We start from the raw sequence: 20,274 nt of genomic DNA on the forward strand, positions 1-20,274 counted from the left end.
CCCTGTCTCCAGTCTGTCTAAGGCTCTTTTTGTTGGCCTCTCTCTAATTCTAGCCCCTTAGCATTGCAATCCAGGACTCATACAATGACCTGTATGTCAGGAAATGCATATGGCCGGTGCAAAATGCATGGTTTTGTGCAGTGATGCATGGCTAAATGATGGGAATGAACAAATTGCTGCAGCTTTCTCATGTCAATCAACCAGAATAATGGGAGTTAATGAATACTAAGTGAGACAGATTAAATCGGATGTAAACATGATTTGATTAACACATGCCCTTTTCACCTTGGCAATAATTCAATATATCATTTGGTGTTATTTAAAATAGATTATGGTACATCGTGGCAGAAAATGACAGTTCCCATCTCAGTCAGCTGCGTTCAACCAATAATCTCTTTGTACCTTTCTGCCTGTGTCTCTCTCATTTTGCCCTGCAGGAATTCTCTTTGCTCCGACTGGACGATGTGGTGGACCAACGAGTCAACATAGTCGGTTTTTCTGTCTTCAACAAAACTCATCCCTTTTTCCAGGATTTCGTTCTAAGCCTCAACCGCTCCTGGCAAGAGAACTGTGACCATGCACCCTTCGCTGGCACCCCAGTTAGTACACACAACACACACAATCTCACATACATGATCTCACACACAGTGAAGACCAAGGTTACTCATGTAAGACTAATGGATTAACCCTTTGTATTTATTGCCTAACCAAGTCCAAACAGGGCCTTCCAAGGCATTACCCTTCCAGTATCCTGCTGTATCTCTAACTCACCAACTAAAACACTGAAGTCACTTAGACATAAAAATGGCTCTGAAATATACAGGGATGACATTTATCCAGTTAGCTGTTGTAATTGCAGGTGTTGCTCTAAGCAGTTGTTGTTTCCCAGACAGCTCATTAGCAGCGTTTGGCACCCTCCTTATTACATTTATAATGGCGTCTTCCTTGTTAATTTTGCTTCAGAGGAAATGCAAAGCAAAAGAGCGGCTTACGTTAACAGCATCACCCCCCCCCCCAAATCATCTACTGTTCTCATCTAAACATTATCTGCAGCTCCAAATTTAACATACTGTGTGCTGCATATCTGAATGAATGACTTCAAAACAGCCTCAAATCACCAAGCTGCTGTTTATACATGAGGTTTGTTGTTAAGAAACTTAAATAAGGAGAAAGATCATTTGTTTCATGGTGACTCAACAGTTTGTTTGTTTTTTACGTATGAGCCAACCACACTAGACAGAAAAAATGTCCCTCATGCTTGAACATTTTGTATTCACAGCACAACACTCATATTTATTTTATGAGATCGGCTTATCTGAGTTTTCAACGTCAGATTCAGCAAATAAAGTGTCGTAAATGACCTGCATAAACATGATGAGTGCCACCTATTTGTAAATGACCGCTTGTTTATGAGACCAAAATTTATGAGTATTATCTGACTCACATAATCCCTCTCAAGGCTAAGCTCTCCCACCCATTTGTCCAGAAGTGTCACTCATAAAAAGAGCATCCGAGAGCAACAAGAAGAACTTCGCCTGCTATTGGATTGAATCCCTGATCTCAGACACCCATAAAGAAAAGCTTGCTGTATTATTTGTGTTTATTAGTATTTATGTGTCAATAGTTAAATTAACTTTCTCTTCACACATACCATATTAAAATGTTGTTTTTCACCATTTATTAGTTGAAACTGACCAGGCTCAGTTAAATGTATATATCTGAGCTCAACTTCTTCAAAGTAATTAAAATAGAAATTTCCTTTATTTTTCTTTATTTTTTCAAAACATGTTGTGAATAATTAAAAATAGCTGCTAACAAATACAACAAGGACAACACATCTGGGTGCAAGAAAATAAATAAAACACAGTGTTCTCAAATCTTCATTATCTTAAGGGCTTCATTAGGAAGCAGAAATGCAGTAGTCAGTTAATGAATGAATCCCTCTCTCTGTTTGAAGTTAAGAGAAAGTACAAAAATGAAACAAATGCGCTCGTTCACGCGCCCATCACCCCCCTTCTGTTTCACACAAACTGGGTGGTGAAGCAGGTTAAGAATAGTTTGAACACAGCATGAAAAAATGTTGTGTTCTGTGCACAGCAGGTCACTTGGATACTTCAGAGCCTGCGGCAATTAGGACTTGTGACTAATTAGCTAATAACTAGAGAGAATAAAGGCTGATGAAGGCAGAGCAAGAAAGTGATTAACTCATTTAGACATGCACATAGATAATATGCTGTCTTTTCATTAACAGTAATTAGGTCTGGAGGAAATGTAACTGTGGCACTCGTACATTAAAAAAATGCATACAAGTGACCTCTTTACATGTGTAGATCTGAGACATTTAATGCTTTTAAGGATGAAGACTTGTACCATGCCAACTGGTCATAAAAGTTCATCTGAGAAAATGCAGGCAGCTGCATTTTAGGAGGATTTTACAGGACACACATTAATGTAAAATTATGCTGCCTTTGAATATCCTCCAATTGTGTATATATATATATTCTCAAATTAGCATCAAGCAAAGTAACCTGAGACTAAAGGATTAGTAGGTACACAAGACTTGCCTGTATTTGTGTTAGAGAGCATCAAACAAAACCAAAGGATGGAAATTTTTAGATACAATATCATTTTTTATAACACAGGCCTGAAATAGTGAAAGTAGCTCATGTTGGCACACAAATGGAGTGACGGAGGAGCAGCTATGCCGAGTCACTTACAGTATGTACAGTATGTAAAAATAGCATCTGTGAGGTAGACTTTAAGACCACAAAAAGCTTATGAGAACTGACACAGTAGCTTGTCGCTTTTTAGTCTGGAATTGCCATTTGCTCATGTACAATGGCTTCAGAAGCATACAAATCTTAGTGGTGTTTTTTTGTTTTCAGGATATATTCAACTGTAACTGTATTTCTACATATCATCAGCTGAGACAACGGGTCTCATGCAAAAACCACTGATTTCTGCAACAAAGTTTCCTCCTATCCAGAATCGTCTCCTTATTATACTGAGAGACACGAACATTTACATTTATGAAAGGTCCAGACCTGTAATATTATTTTTCTGAGCCTAGCTACTCTATATGCTGCACAGAAAGAGAGCAAAGAAAGAGATAGCAAGAAAGACAGACTTCCAGAGTGAAACGAAGATGAGTAAATGCCACAAAGTTGTTAGCTTCACGTTGGCAATAATATTATGTGTGTAATTTCCCCTCCGGTAAAGTATTTCTGATTCTGATTCTGATTAGATACAAGTGAAAATAATCAGAAGTAGTGTTGCAACATCGTGCCAGTCACTTTTTATTGCTGACCTAACGATTTGACTTTATCTGTTCCCACCACCGCAAGACATTATTCCTATATGTCAAACCTAAAGTGCATCAACTCGTGGTTGAAATGTTTTCACGGGCTGTTTGTGTACACTATATTGCTCTTAATGTGCAATCCGCCAATTATGTTAGCCAATTCAAGGTTGTAATACATCACAGTTTTGCAGTTTAACGGCCTATTGTAGTTCTCTTTGGTCTCCAAAATTTATTATGCATCACAATATCTCTCAGCCCTGTATCAATATCCACCAAACATCAGGGCCATTTCATCTCTACTTCCATTACACAGATGTACAGCAGTGAAGCCCAGACTCTCCCCAAGCTTCTAATGCAGGGCAGCATGCATTTTAATCAAATGTACATAGCAGGATGCAGTGGTAGTGACGATGAGGTTGTTTGTACAGGGGAGATGAGAGGAAAAGCTGCCTCTCCCACTGTTTTCTGGCCCTCGCTGAGAGAGGCAGGCGGTAATTGGAATGGTCAGGGTGTGCCAGCTTCATTGGGGATAAGAGTAGGAAGGACAGAGTCTCTCTGAGAGACTGAGAGAGAGAGAGAGAGAGAGAGAGAGAGAGAGAGATGGTTTCAACGCTGTCAGCAGATCAGAGTCTTTCTAATGATCTAATGGAATAATCTCACTACCACTCCAGGGATGGGTTAACCCCTCACTGACCGCTAACCACTGACATGTTACACTTGCAGTTTGTGTGCTTCGGGTTTTTGCAGCTGTGTGTGTGTGAGAGAGTGTGTGAATGCATAATGTATTCACCTTCTTCCCTCCTTCTCCCTCTGCAGCTCTCCTCAGCTCTGCTCTTTGATGCGGTATATGCGGTAGTGGCGGCGGTCCAGGAGTTGAACCGTAGCCAGAATGTTGGCGCCACTCAGCTCTCCTGCAAGTCCTCCAAGATCTGGGAGCACGGCACCAGCCTCATGAATTACCTGAGGATGGTAAGATTGCCTCTGCTGGACGTGATGAAAATGGACGACACTGACCACTGCTTACCTTGAAAGAATAGTTTGACATTTTGGGAAACATGGTTATTTGCTTTCTTGAGTTAGATGAGAACATCGATACCACTCTTATGTCTGTACAGTAAATATGAAGCTGCAGCCAGCAGTCATTTAGCTTAGCTTAGCATAAAGGCTAGGAAAAGGGGGAAACGGCTAGCCTGGCTCTGTCTAAAGGGAACAAAATCCACCTACCAGCACCTGTGAAAATATCTAGACTCTAAAATATACAATTAACTTGTAGAAAGTAAAGCAGTAATGAACATCTCCATGAGCTTGAGGGTCTAAGGGTGTTGTATGCTAAAGCCCCTTGAGGCAAATTTGTGATTTGTGATATTGGGCTGTATAAATAATATTGACTTGGCTTGACTGTCTGACATCACCTAATTAATCTTGCCTTCCTGCCCTTCTTGTTGTTGTACATTGGAGAGTCAGAAACAGAATAAACAAAAAACACATAAAAACGTGGAAATACTGGGAATCAGCTAGTTAAGTAATTATAAAGCTATGAAGCCCACACATTAACTGTACTGTTAAATTATCTGTACAAGACACTATTTCTTGGCTGGGTGCAGTAACCTCCTGGTCTCCAGGAAGTCACTGCATCCTGCCAAAATAATAGTCTGGCACATAACCCCCAGTAAGACCACAGATTGTCATTTTTACACTTTGTTTTTTGTACAGATTAAACAAACATGATATAACGTGAGCTTTGGAGGAGCTGGTAGGCAGATTGTATGACCTTTGGACAGAGCCACGCTAGCTGTTTCACCTGTTCCCAGCTTTTAAGCTAATATAACCAGTTGCTTCATATGTACCGCACATAAATTACAGTGGTAATGATCTTTATATCTAATTTGTGTATATCCCATTATGTCGAACTTGATCTTTTGACTGTTCTTGCAATTTTTTTTTTTATTCTGTCTCTCTCACTTGCAACAACAAGAAGGGCAGGAAGTAGCATTAATTGGATAATGCCAGATAACCAAGCTTGTTGAGATCTTCATTATTTCTCCACTTTCTAAGTGTTAATTGGTTATTTTAGAGCCTATATATTTTCACTGACAGCAGATGATAATGTGTAGTCTGTGCTCTCATGTTCTTTAAAGATATACTCCCTGACCACTAGGTCAGTTTATCTCGTCTCTCTTATGATACTGAGAGACAACAGAGGAGGAGAGATAAAGATGAACTGTCAATCAATAAAATATGTTTTCCTATTAGGGAGACATGGCTGTGGAAGTGATTGGGCTATCGAAATACTTAAATGTGACGTGTGTTCGATATCAGACTATTTGTCTTTCTTTCCGGGAAAGAAGACGTGACTAATGGCTCTTCTATTTTGCTGTAAATTGGAGATATTACAGCCTCGTCTTCATATTATTATTCTAAATTTGATATTGTTCAAAAGTCTGATACTGAGCCAGTAGTGCTAATGTAGCCTCCAGTCATATCCATAATGTGCTCAGGTGCTGCTGAGAGGGAAGTAGGTAGGATTTCTTGGTGAGGTCTTTAATGTGTTGCTGTCTCTGTGTTGGATAGGTAGAATTGGATGGTCTAACAGGCCACATTGAATTCAACAGCAAAGGCCAGCGGTCTAACTACGCTCTGAGGATCATGCAGAACAGCAAGGATGGCCTAAGGCAGGTAAAGTGACTCCCAGTCTTACAAATCTGATCCTAGTGTTATCTGTCTTCAAAGTAATCACATGCTATTCACTCAGACAACATAAGCGCAACCTTGCTATAGCATAAAGTTAATGTGATATGTGTTATTGCTGAACACTGAGCTCTTCAGCACAGTCCTGGTCTCAGTAAAGCACTACTTCTGGCAAATGTTACAGTTGTCTCGATGGCAGTGATGTAACTCAAGCTGGATCGTACAGCAGGGAGCCATGAAAACACTTGCTCAACTGACATTTTTTGGTGCAAGCAATCCCCATTACCCCGCTACTGTAGCAGAAGTGTCAAGGTGCCAGAGGACAAAATTAAATATTAGCGCTGCCTCTTTGAAGGTGCAAAAAACATAAACATTTTGGTTAAAACAGAAGTCAATATGTGTTGGCTTTACTCCTATTATTGGTTTTACGGATATGTCTGTAACTTATAGATATTAGATACATATTTGAGGTTGTGATTCTTCATGGAGTAAAAGAACAAATAGTGATATTTTACTGTCTTGCCTCACAAAATGACAATAAGATATCAGTAGGGATTTGTGGGTGGTGTTGATCAACACCAGTCACTTCAGTATTGCCTCAGTGGATGCTGGGATTTTAAGCTTCCTACACAAGCCGTCTCGTTGTGCTCTTTAGTTTAGTGAAAACATTTTAGTCTATGCCCTGAACCACCCTGCACAATCTCTGAAACTGGTCTCCCCTGACATCTCTTTGCCTCAGTTAGTTTCACACTCGGGAACACTTTTTCAAATACTTTACAATTTCTTCTAGATTGAACACATTTACCAGGATTACAAAGGCTGAAAGTAGTCTGTAATGAAATGTAAGTGACGAGAGGCTTTGAGCAGCTTCAAGTACTGTCTGTTAATGAATGGATGGCAGAACTGCTGGTGCTCTTGTGCGATGTACTATATCGATTGCTCCGGGGTTGATAATTTATAACAGGGGTTTCCAATGCTTCATGTCAAGGACCATAGATTGTATATAAAGATGGACGACACATCTCCACTTCCTCCCACTTAACAAAAATGAAGCCAAAATACTCCGGATACGGCCGCTGCCATCTTGCGTTGGTGATGTCATTCGGAGCCAGAGTCTGCGCAGTGGTGATCGGCAAGTGGAGCCGCGCTGCGAGGTCCCGTCCGAGCCAATCGTTAGCACACCACAGTCCATCACAGCTGTCAATCATGATGTTTCACCCTGTTTTTATAGCATAAAATAACGAATTAACACCAAACTTATCAGAAAAATTAACACTTGAACAAACATCAGCGTGATAAGAGCTACCTAGAAACCATCTTTGGGCACCAGGAGTTTAGCAAGTCACGTAGAGACAAGGACATTGCTTCAAGTCCAAGAGGCTGAGGAAAATGTGTATGTGCAAAGTGATTGCCCAATACTCTCCCATCCATCAACAGCATCTCCAAATGCTCCAGTGGAGCTGAGCCGTCACCAGCAGTAAAAATCTGTGGTCGATCTCTCAGGTAAAAAATATAGGTTGTATGTGAGTAATGGATGGGGAAAAAGGGATCAAAGGTAAACGTCAGCACAAAAGCAGCTGCAGCCTTGAATAGCTCAGTGATAGAAGTGTGGATCAAGATGAAGAATCTGGCTGTGATCGTGTTTGCTTTTATGGTAAAAAGCCGGGTAACCCTAGGTTTCAGAATATTTATAAAGATAGCCTCTTTCATATGAGTCACAAAACAGCTTAAGTTTCCATTTTGTACGTTTATGTGTTCTGACAGATATTGCAGTGTGCGGGGATAAATAAGGCTATATTTGTCAACCAAGTCATGGGACAAATACACAAAATAAAGTAAAAAAGGAGGGAATGTATATGGATGAGTTACAGTGTATAAGTAATAATATATTTTCAATTTCTTCTGCCAGCCCTGTTTACAGAAGTAGCAGTTTTTCCATGCCAACAAAGTATCCAGTCACACCGTGCAACCGTACTTGATATTGTCTGTGGCATTAGGAAATCCTACATGTACGTAACAGTGACAGTTGTGCCCCACAACATGTTTTTCAAAACAAAATGGCTCATTTTTGCCAAAAGACAACTGTTGACAGTCTTGAAAATGATGGCATTCAGAATAGTTTGTGTTATTCACTCATAATAGGACACAGATAACAAGTAAAGGTGCAAGCCGATAGTCAGGTGTAATCCTTTTAATTGTGTGGACTGAATGGGAGAGGGGGGAGGCAGAGATAATGGGAGGGACTGAGAAACAGAGGACAGAGACCAAGCATAAGTTAAGCTTTAGTGGGGCCTTGAGCCTTAGACAAGAAACATCCAGAACCATGTGCCAGTGCAGACATACGTATTAATTTCAAATACAGACCATGAATGTATAGTATATACTCTATGTATATGCTTTAATTTGTAATGGGTAGCCTGTAAAGTTCACCCAGGTTTACCCAGTTTAATGAAAAATCACCACTTTTATTTTGCAAAAAGCAAGTGATGACCAAAAACCAGAACATCCTTTAGTTTCCTGTAGCATTTCATGACAAATGCACAATTTGTCACTCCAGTTATGGACGTCAAAGTGAAGGGAGACACATGAAGCAAGCTCTCTGCACCTGGGATTTGTGGCCAGTAGATGCTCGTCTGGAAACACACACATAGACACTCAACCAAGCAAACATCTGCTCCTTTGCTTTTGTCCAACTAAACTGAATACAGTAGTTCTCTGTCCTCTTTTTCTCAGCCCCTCTCATTGTCTCTGCCTCTAGCTCTCTCCCATTCAGTCCGCACAATGAAAGGATTACACCTGACTATCGTCTTGCATCTTTACTTGTTATGTGTGTCCTATTATGAGTGAATAGCACAAACTATTCTGAATGCCATCATTTTTACATGCCGTAGCTGATAGCGTGTGCTAGTTTTATACAGCTTGCTCTTAAAACCCCGTTTTCTATAAATGTCAGGACTCAGTATTTCACATTTCATCTTAAGGCCTGATGCTTGATGCAAAGCGATAACTGTAATCCCTTAAATTTATGCTTTTCCATGGTGCTGTACCAAACTATGCATAGTATTTCCCCTGGAAATACCTGTCTCTCACCCTGACAGATATAGTGTGCTTTTCTTTCCTGCCCAGACTATTGTGTTTTTCTGTCAATGCTGCATTGTGTATGATGGTTATTAACTTAACCATAATCTAACAAACTGTCACCACTCTGCTGCAGCAGATAGCTGTATTTGGGCTTTCTTATCTACAGCATTTTAAGTAGTTGTTGTTGTCCTATTGTGACACAAACAAGACAGATAGTTTGACAGCACAGAGAGGAATAACTGAGTTTCACACTTCTGTTTTAAAACATTTGACCCGTTTAGTCAGGATGATCTCCATGAAAGAGAGGAGTGAGTTCCTGCCCGAGTGTGAGAACAATCTTACCTAAGCAACCTGTAAAAGAGTCAGACAGCGGCCCATCTGCCTTTATTAACCTTGTCTGTGTCTTCCCATGTCCCCTCTTTATACTGGCACTGGGCCAGTCAAGCAGAAGGATAATGCTATCAGGCCTAATGTGATGATTTCAACCAGAAGTATTATAAAGCAGCCCTGCCAGTTATGTTAATGGGGAGAGGCAAGGTGTTATAGACGGGGGACAGGGTGGGGGTGTTGTTTGTTTTGTTGACCAACACCTCCTGTTGTGTTGGGGCTGCTTCAGCCAGGCAGACACTGGAAGTGCAAGGGCCTTGGCAGAGATAAGGAAGGTGGCTCACTGCCACACACACACACACACACACACACACACACACACACACACACACACACAGTTTAAGCATAATATTTGCAAATGACAAAAATTGACACATGACAAGTTGATATTTCAGGTCTTTTGTTCAGTTAAAATAAAGTAGTAGCATCATCGTCAACAAGGCCCACAACCTGTCTAGCCAGTAAATACACAAAACAAGAAGGTTTTTATTCAAAATCCAACCTGAAAAGAGAAAAGAACACCTTCCATCAACTTCCATCCCACACTTTCTTGAGATAGAGAGCAATGAGACGTGTCGTACACAGCCACCGACCTCCATTTCTCTACCTCACTTCCTCTGCCCCCCCCTTATCCCCTCTTCCAGAGCCCTGTGGTTGCGCTATATATCGCCTCACATGTGTGACCATCAGCTCCTCGGGGGTTCAACACTCTACAGCCAATCACCATCACAAATTGAATTTCTCTGGCAGGCATTTTCACACATTAGAACAGTTTCCTGCTGCTCTGTCTGCTCCGCCTTTCTCTGTTTTATCTATCTGTCTATCGGCCTGTTTGTCTGCCCGTCTGTCCGTCTGTTTATTCACCATCACGCGTCGTTTCCTGCATTACTTTATAACCTAATGAAAAATGAGCACCAGTCATTAGATGTGCTATGCAACCATCAGCTCTGACTAGGGCATTAATCATTGGTTGTGCTTGAATGTTAAAGATTTGGAGAAAGTCATTCATGCTTTATTTTCGCAACAGACCTCCACATAACAATGAGTCTGGACTGGTTCTGTTTCTGCTACTTCAGGACTCTGCAAACAAAACAAAGGACCCATATCACACATGTTCTAGATCAACTTTAGGATTGATTAAGTGTAAAATTTCACTTTTGACACAGAAGGTGTTAACCTGGTAATTTTGCCATTGTGGCTTCTCAAATTTATTATTAATGCTTCTCATTCCGAACTAAACCAGAAAACTAGATAATGGTCTTTTATTTCTTCTGTTTGAATTATTCATTATTGAATTATTGAAAAGTTCGTTTTGACCAAGTGTGGTCTGATGCAAAATTCATCACAGCTTTAATATCATCTAAAAAATGACCCATCTAGAGCACCAAAACCACATGAGCATAATATAAAAGCAAGATTCCAGTAATCACTTTAAGCTTGAAAACAACCATTTCAGATGACAGTTCAGTTAGTCTACCTTATTTCCAGAATATGATGTGGCTACTTCACATAATATTCTTTATTTGTACAGTTTTGGCAGGCGAAGTAAACTTCCCAGCTGCTCCTCTCCTGGCAGCAAGGTAGGCCAATGATGATGGTGTAAGAAGCTGGCATGGCATCGTCCGTGCTCTGGCCGAGGCACCACTGGCACCTGTAACCAACAACAATCCACAGAGGAGGCAAGAGAGGCAGGTGGAGGTAGAGAGAGAGGGAGAGAGGGAAAAGAGAGATGAGGGAAGAGGACAAGAGGATGACAGGCGGAAAGTAAATGAGACAGAAAGGGCGAGCGAGAGAAAAATAGGACAGAAAGAGAAGGGGCAAAGACGAAGCTATAAAACTAGAAACAGAAACGATATTTCTGCATGTCAAATAACAGCTAGGGCTTTATTTTCTTACTGCACATGCATTAGCTGTCACCTCACCTAATACTAAAGGCAACAACAGTGACCTTGTTGGAAGGACTAATCGTATTATATTAAAGGAATAGGCTGTAATCCTCTATATCCTTTTGCTACGTCTATTCACAAACCAGTGTAATGAGCTAGATAAAGGAGTCTAATACGAAGAACTGTCTTGGCTTGAGTATGCGAGGGTGACCGTGTGACGAGTGTATATTCTCCAGATGGTGTGAACACCAGGGGTACGCTGTAAAACCGTATCATTCTGGATATATACAAATGGCTAATATAACTCAACCTGTTCCTCTGAACGCACAGACTGCTTTCTCCTCTCCAGGAACATCAAAAGATGGAGCAGTTTCCTAACTCACACTCTTGTTGCTAGAATGGATTACAGAATTTTCTATTTGGGGGATCAGAAGTATGAAAGTAGTTGTCACTTTATTGTGATACTGGGCTGTGGCAGCTGTAGGACAGCTGACTGATCTATCTGACATCAGCTCACAGAGTGTATGTGATGTTGTGCGCCTTTTTATGTGTATACTTGTGTGTGTCAGCGCTTATGTGTGAGCACTGATGGGGTTGGTGCCAGCCCCCGCTGCCTGCTTCTTGGCTCTGCACACAGTCACACACACACACACCGCCATCTATGCATGTTTAGGAGAGGCACAAATCTTTTTCCAAAACAAACACTCTGTTTGCTGCCAGCCAGCCACACCACAGCACACACCATACTGACAGAGCGGCCCAGCCTCTCTGCAGCCCCCTGGCCCCCGTAGACTGGTCCTCATTTTCTGCATGGAGCTCATTGACAGCAGCACGCCTGTTAATTGGAGGAAGCTGTAAAATTAGTAATTATTGCAGTTTGTGGTAGGCAAGCTGTTGCCTGTTACAGCACAAGGCTCTGTTGTGTGAGAGTGCCGAGGAGAGGGTGCTGTACAAGCTGCATCAGTGTGTTTCTATGTTTATGTATATTTGTTTGTGTGTGTTTGCACCTAGTACATGCACACGTGTGCATCTCTGTGCATTGTAGGGGGTTGGTGAGCTGCAAACACTCCTCGTGGCCTATTCCTGGAGAGGAAAGCATCACTAATTAAGTTTTATAATGGAGGCACTTAATCACAGGTTCGGTATAGAAGCTACCTGACAGAGAGACAAGAAAGAGAAACCACAGGGAGAGAGAGAAGTATTTTGAGTCAGAGTCAGTTGGAGAGACTGGAAGAGGCTCCAGAGCAGGGAGGAGGTTGTGAGAGTGTTACAGCAGGACATGCTGTCCAGAAGTGGAAAAGGCCAAAGGCCGACTTCAGCATGACTCAAAGCAAATTGTTCTCATTATCGAGTTCACAGGTGCGTGCGCAATATTCAATGCTCAAGAATAGATTTGGCTCTGACATTCTAGCACAGGCATAATGTGTTTTGATGAAGCTTGCGAGGTTGATGGCTCACAGCCTTCAAACTGAGCTGGGCTGAGCTTAGGAACTTACCGTGGTTTGTACCAGTTGTCCCTGAAGCTGCACATTTTTTCTCACTTTATTTTATGGCATCTTCAAATTGTGCTTACCTGATTTGAAAATTGTAAACCCATTAGCATAACTCCAGTTTTTCCATTACTTTCACTGAAGTAATGGAAATCCCTCCCTGGGCGAATGCACAAGCTGCCCAAACAACCCCTGACAGATTTACTGAAATAGAAAGCAAGTGTCCTAACTCATTCCTTTTCATCAGGGTAGATTACATTTGCCGCAGCATTACGAGTGAATTGCCTAAATACAAAGAACTGATTAAGTTTCTAGCTCAAGTAGAGAATACTCTGGCCATCTTCGACACCATAATCAAATTCATTTAGATTATTTTGCCTACTGAATAGATTTTACATCTGTTCAGCAGCAGCAGCAACCAAAGCTCAAACCATTTGTTCATCTGATATAAGTAAACAGGATCCTAGGTTGCAGTACACTCTCTTTAACCTTGGATATTGATTTTTTGATGGTGTCCTCCTCCCACACATTTTAGTCCCGTGTTCTCATTTCTGTGCATTTGTTTGTCCCCATAGTGAGTCGTTGTGAAGAGATCATCAATAAACTGTTAAATCATCCAGACCTGCACTTTTACATCCTTTCCAGTTTCCTGAATTATCATTTTAGCATTTACAGCCAGATTGCTTTTTTTAATAAACTTCAGTCCCCAGGTGTCCTTGTGTCAAGGTCTTTAGAGGTGGAGCCAAGGAACGGAGGTGGTGAAGTTAGAGGAGACCCTTTTTATCCGCATCTGCTTCCCTGTGTCTGAGGGAACGCTGAGTGCCTGGAATATCTTAGACACACACACACATTCATACTCGCACATTCTCGGACACACACACACACACACACACACACACACTGCATGGGCACCACTTCAATTTGCAAGAAATGATTTGAGCTGTGTTATTTACACAAGACTTCCTCCAGTTAAAGGGTGAATGTGCTCGTTCAATTTCTTTCTCTTTTCTATTGGATTTATTTATTTCCTGTCAGCGCTGCTCCTATGTTTATTACAGCAATCTGCTTTTTTCCTCCCCTCCCCTTTTCTTTGCTTCCACCCCATCTCTGAGAACACTATTACTCTAGCTGCCCCCGCTGCTGCGGATGCAGATGCACTCAATTCAATTTCTCTGCGCTGCTGCAACGTGAGGGAAGGAGGGAGTGGGCAGGGACAGGTGCAGCGAGGTAGAGGGGGGAGAGGGGGGGGGGGGGGTGTAAGGCGATGAGAGGTGTGGGTGGTGCACAGCAGGTTGACAGATTCAAGACTGCCTCCACCCATTTTCTTTCCTTGAAGGACATTATCATAGGAGCCCGGTGTAGCTCAGCACACCACGACATGGCTTGGATCTCTTTCTCTGCCTCAGGCTCCAGCAGAGATGAGTACATCTTAACCAGGTCTGATAGACATAGAGGCTCTAATACGGAAGCGCTGGTGCTTGAGCTATTGCCACTAAGGTTAGAGACTGAGGTGACCCTCTGATCTCCTCCAGCAGTGCAGTTTAAACATATTTCAATCTTTGTCTCTTGTCTGTGTGTGTGTGTGTGTGTGTGAGCGAGAGAGCCAAACAGAAAGAGAGTCTGTGTTAGAGAGAGCGAGTAAGTCTGCGTCTGTGTTACAGCTGTGTAATTGGAAACAATAGTTATAGCAAGTTTTACATCGCAAGATGTGGCAGTTTTAATCAGATGAGAAAGCGCTCCAGATGGCCTCCTAAAACAAGGTGTTCTGGTGTTACACATAAATTCCTGGTCTGCAAATTAAGTTTTGCCATGAATCATTTTATTTGTGTTTTTATCAGGGTCAGGATTTAATAGAGGCTTGTGGCAAAATTGTCCTGGACGATTCATAAAATGCCAGTGAAATTTTAAATCTGTGAGGAAAACTCCCCTGATGAAGTCAACAAAAGAAGTATACAATATTGACAATTTGAGGACAAAGAATAGAATGGAGAACTGCTGTTTGCCAGCAGGAGGAAATAAATAGTAGTGATATAAATTCAGTGTTTTTTTGCCAGGATGCAATGCAGCTGTATTGTTTCACTGTTTAATAACATTGTCTCTGAAAAGCAAAGTTGCACAGCATCTCTGAGGATCAAATCAAGCGACTGTAAAGCTGCTGCTTCTCTTGCCTGGGTCTTCATATAGCATTTTATTTTATTCAGTGCTGTATGTATTGCTAGCCATATCCCGACAACAATAATTAAAAGCTCGTCAGGACAGAGCACTATAGTGTGGTTTTGTTGTCATGATCATACTACTGGAGTGTATTTGAGTGTTTATGTTCATTTGTGTGTGTAGTTCATGTTTCCAGCCACTGGAACTGCAGCATGTTGCTGCAGCGTGTCAGACCGCATTAACTTCTGAGGCTCATCCATTAAACACGGTTTCTCTTTCACCTTGTTTATGTGCCGTCTTTTCCCCCTATTTCTGATCATTTCATTGAGGAGACTGAAGGTGCTCTGTGCTTTTCCAGCAGGGAATTTAGACTTTGGAATCATTTGCCTGGAAGCTCAAATTAAAAGTGTGAATTCAGTATCGTCTTCCTCAAACAACCTTTTGCATGCTTGCTTCATTTTTTTTATGTTCAGTCCTCCCTCGGGTAGCTCCTTCTTTTATGTTGCTTTAATCTCTCTGGTGTTAGTGGTGCTCTCTGTTCGGTGTACACTGATTTTACTTTTTATCACATCACCATGTAAACCTTGCTTAGAAAAAGTCTTCTGATGTAGAAAACTGTTATATAAAGTTTAGTTACGTTGTAAAAAAAGCCACATGCCCTCTTGCTAATGTCAGTTATTCTCAGTCACAAAGCCGTGCATCAGTTTATGAGCGGCTTTGTCTCCTCCAGTTTATTGCACACAAAGCTGTCTCTGTTATGAGTTAAATGTCCTGAGTGCTGCAGACAGACCTGGAGGTCAGAGAAGCTAGGAATTTTGAAAAGAAACAACTTTGTCTGCGAGCAAAAGACTAACTTTTATTAGATTTCCTCTCATTTCATTTTCATGCGGATTAACTCTAATCACAAGTCATACATGTAATTTAAGGTATTGCTTTTGAAGATTAATTAAACTGCACGACATCGACATGAATGGATGAATTGATTCTGATTGTAAGACCTTGTACAACATGTGCACACATATACTGTATGAGCTAATGGTGGTTTTATCCCTCAGACTTACACTCACAGTCATTTTCAGCAGGTATATAACAGTGGTGGAGACTGTGTCAGCTGCACGATACGGCTGTTGATTTAAATGTATGGGACTGGGGGAAAGCTGTCGTTTACAAGTCATATTAGTCGTCTTTTCTTCCCTCAAGACCTCTCCATGTTTCACTTTTTTTGTTGCGTCTTGAACAAGATTCAATCAAAACCTTGTAGGAAATCTTAAGCTGGCCGAAGACAAGGTGCTGCCTTCTCCTGAGTGTAAACATAAAACCATCAGTGTTACACGTATTAGAGGCAGTATGGATATGTCACACACATTTCTGGTACCAGTCAAAGCAAAGCATATTGAATTGTAACTAATAACAATCTTATACAATAATGTATGAGATCAAATAAGAAATTAATGCACTGAATCATCAATCTGCCCAAAGTTGTCTGAGACTACGTATCGAAATTCATATTGAATTTGTCGAAGCAGAGACTCACATCACTAGTCTACACACACCGGCATCCTCTGTGTGTCTCTAGTTCTCTCCTTTGTTTGGTCTCTCAGAGACATACAGCAGTCCCCTTTCCTCTTTTGTTTTTCTCAGTTTGCACATTGCAGGCTGGAGATGGGGAATAGATCAAAAGCAGAATGGATGAGCTGTTTTGCAAGATCCCCCAGTCTTAACGGATTTCAAGGCTGGGTGAGACTGTGTATGTGTTGCTTGGCTGGGTGTGTGTGCGAGTGTTTGAGCGTGTGTATGTGTGTAATATGCATGTACATGCAAATTTGTGTGTATGTGCCTGAGTGCCTGCAAGTTTTCCTCTGTGTCTCTGTTTTTATGTGCACCCTTGAATCCCTACCAAGACTCCCGATATAATGTAGCTACAGAACAAGATGCATTGTAACCCTATAGATATTTTTTCGTTTGTTCTCTCTTCTGGGTTCAGACAGGTTCGTACTCACACTCTGTTCTCCCAGTAGTCTTGTTAGATGCCTTAAAGGATTCCCATTTGATATCACATTCATTGTTATTTCATAACTTAACAAGGGTCAACAAAACACTTCTATTTTATCTGCCATACACACTGTGCAGTAGCATTAGCTTGCCTCAAACCTATGCAGGGGAGTAATGTAACAAAAAACATATGTATAAACAAATGACAAAAGATATAAAAGATAAAGAAGCAGAATTTCAACAAATAAGCACATGCAACTTGATTAATGCAGCCTTGCAGGATGCAGGATCACTTGAGGTCACTCATCTTCATACTACACTTTCAGAAGAGTGAAGAGCTGGAATACAGTAGGATTGGTTGGGGTTGGAACACACCCCTAAAAGTGTTGCTGTGGCTCCACCAAAGTGGTTGCTAGTGATGAGGACATTTGGACAGTCATTAGTGTCGTGGTGCACAGGCTGATTAGGGACTGTGGCTGCGAGGGCACCCATTGTTCACTGTCTGCTCTACACGGGATGCAGCACTTGGAGAACATGCAGCGCTGCTTTGAAGATCTGCTCTGACAGCTGAAAGACCTTCCCTTCAACCCCCAGCTTGTGTCTCATTACGGCGATTGAACAAGCAATGCCATTATTCACCATAATGCCAAATAATGTGTGAGTGTGCTGACTAGCCTTGGAATGAATTGCCAGATCTAAAATAACATCATGCGTTTGTGTGTGTTCGGAAGTAAGAAACACAGTTGAGACTGTTATGAAACAACAGATTTTCAAAGTGTAACCAGGTCAACTTTTTCTGCGCTTGCTTTTCTCCACTGGGCGGGATTCGAGGCTTCTTGACCAGCTGGGAATAATAGAAAGAATATTGCAAGAATACCAGTCTGCTCCTTTTCTTCAATCAGCTCCAGAGTCACGATTGTGTGCTTTGCCCAATCCTCTCTTCACTGTATGGCAGTGCCAACCTCCTACACCACCACCTGTGTCTGTCTAGCCCCTGAAGTTTGCCTACGGCGTCACCCCGATTAGTCTCATTCCTGTTGATGATGAGTCATACCAGAGAGAGCTTTCTGTGAAAAGATTGCCCATTTTTCCCACTCACTATCCCATAGAGAAAACATGCACAACAGTTTCACACAAACACACACTAACACAGTGCCTTTGCTTGTCATTTGAACAATGTGATCATTGTGAGGCAGAGTGTGTGCGCTCTAAATATAACTGTCCTCTGTTTTGTTTTAACCGGGCGCGATAGCTGCTGATTCAACCGGTGGTAATGTCCGCCAATGGGTAGAAACTGCATCTACTTCAGCATGTTTTCATCACGCTGAGATAGCATAATGTTGCTATAAGAGCAATAAAAGTCCCATGTGGATGTTATGCTTCTGCAATACACACAGCCACAAACAGGCATGCACACATGCAAGCAGACAGCAGAAAAACACACACACACACACATTTCCGTCCTCGACTCAGACTCATTTGCTCCGCCGTGACACCTGAATGCTTTAGCCTCGGTGTAAGTGGGCTGTATGACATTATGCTTGATAATGGTAGCTATTGCTTCTCTCATATATGATGGATGCGTCTGTCACAGCGCAGTTTCGCCACACCCTATTGGATACGGCATTTTTCTGACAGGAAAATCAGCCAATCCTGACGCTTCAGCGAGTAGCCACCCTAATCTTTTCCTCGTGCTGTAATTCCAGGTTGCAGAATGAACCCTGGGTAATCCCTCGCAGCATGCGTCGTTCCACTTGTTGTCACTTTCTCCGTCTCGCTCTCTCTCTCTCTCTCTCTCTCTCTCTCTCTCTCTCTCTCTCTCTCTCTCTCTTTTCCATGCTCTCTCGCTCTTCCTCTTTATTTTGCACTCGCATAAACTCTCTCTCTCTGTGTGTCTCTCTTTTTCTGTCTCTCAGTCGCTGTCTCTTTCTCTTGTTCTCTCCACCTTATGTTCTGGCTCCCTGGCTGGCTGCTCCTCATACTTTCTCATTGATTTTCTTTCCATTCGCCAGCCTCACCGCACCTATTCAGTAAGTGATTGACATTCCCCTGCATCTTTCTATTTCTCTCTGTCTTTTCCTTTTGCTCCTCTCCTATTCCCCTATCTCTTATTATAACCTATTCTTCCTCCTGCCTCCCTGGTTCTCAGGAAAATAAATAGTGCACAGTGTTCGTCAACAGCCTGAACTTTGTCTGAATTTGTTTCCTAGATTCACTGGTTGTACCGCACAGTAGTTATTTGGTGTAAATACCAAATTAATGACACTGCAAATGAGAAACATCAAGTTACAGCTATTTATATAGTTGTACACAAACACAGTCTAGTATATGGCAATATGCAGCTTCCTCTCTCTATGATAAAAGCTTGAGTCTAATAGATTCTCGGGTTGTGCTGCGTGTATAATGAGGTTTTATGCAATGGTTCAGCGCCGTTGCTTCACCAGGATTAATACGATGCTTAGAGTTCCCCTCCCTTTAGAGTTTACACAACCTAAAAAATTACATGTGAGATAGCTGATGTTCTTTCCTGGCCGTCAGATTAATGGCAACTGTTGCACTCTGATTAATATTTCATCAATTTAATTAGTTGGTGTATTGGTGTCTCTCCAACTTTTTGACACTCTGTTGTCATCTTTTCATCCTATTTGTGCTATATAATGAGTAGCCTCCCATTTTTATTGTGCAAATCAATAATAAAAAGTGTAATGGATTGCTTAAAGTCGTAGAAAGAATAATTAGAACATTAAAGGTTTTCAGTCTATTTGATAAATGTCACGGTGTGTTTTGCTCCCCAGCTTGCATTCCTGCCTACATTAGCTGATGTATACATCTTCCTTCCTGTTAGTCGAAGTGACTCACAGACAGTGCAGCTCTATTTTCTCCCCCATCCAGCTCAAAAAGAGTTGACGGCAGGGCCACCAAAGGGCCAGTTCCTCCCCCGCCAGCATATGCTTCTTCTCCCTTCCTGCTCACAGCTCCCTCAGCTCCCTCTCCCTCCACCTCCTCTTCCTGGGTAGAAGTCACGGTGCCACCCCATCCCATTACCCTCTCAGTCACCCCCATGCTCAGACCTTTGGTGACACCTGCTGAGCCCAGCCAAGCCACAGACTGCCACCTCCCACCAACTCCACAGGCTCTGACAGCTGATTGTATACGCTGATTGCTGGACACCGTATTTCACAGGTCCCTCTTTGGTCATGCTACAGTGTGTTCACATTTTCTCCCTCTCTGTTTCTTGAGGCCATCATCAGCAGAGTGTGTTGTGCAGGGGGGTTGGTGGAACGCTAGTCTATTT

At 41.9% G+C, this 20,274-nt stretch overlaps 1 protein-coding gene across 1 annotated transcript in view; it reads left to right on the top strand.

The window, feature by feature from the left end:
* The window catches only part of grik4 (glutamate receptor, ionotropic, kainate 4), a 128,993-nt gene that overhangs the window by 81,284 nt on the left and 27,435 nt on the right, over nt 1-20,274 (top strand). Inside the window, exons 7-9 of the mRNA XM_070905266.1 lie at nt 438-599; nt 4,118-4,270; nt 5,873-5,977. Of these exons, the coding sequence (XP_070761367.1) occupies nt 438-599; nt 4,118-4,270; nt 5,873-5,977 (420 nt within the window). The remainder of the gene's footprint in view (nt 1-437; nt 600-4,117; nt 4,271-5,872; nt 5,978-20,274) is intronic.

The sequence above is a fragment of the Enoplosus armatus genome, chromosome 5 (assembly GCF_043641665.1).
Source record: "Enoplosus armatus isolate fEnoArm2 chromosome 5, fEnoArm2.hap1, whole genome shotgun sequence".
Taxonomy (NCBI): domain Eukaryota; kingdom Metazoa; phylum Chordata; class Actinopteri; order Centrarchiformes; family Enoplosidae; genus Enoplosus; species Enoplosus armatus.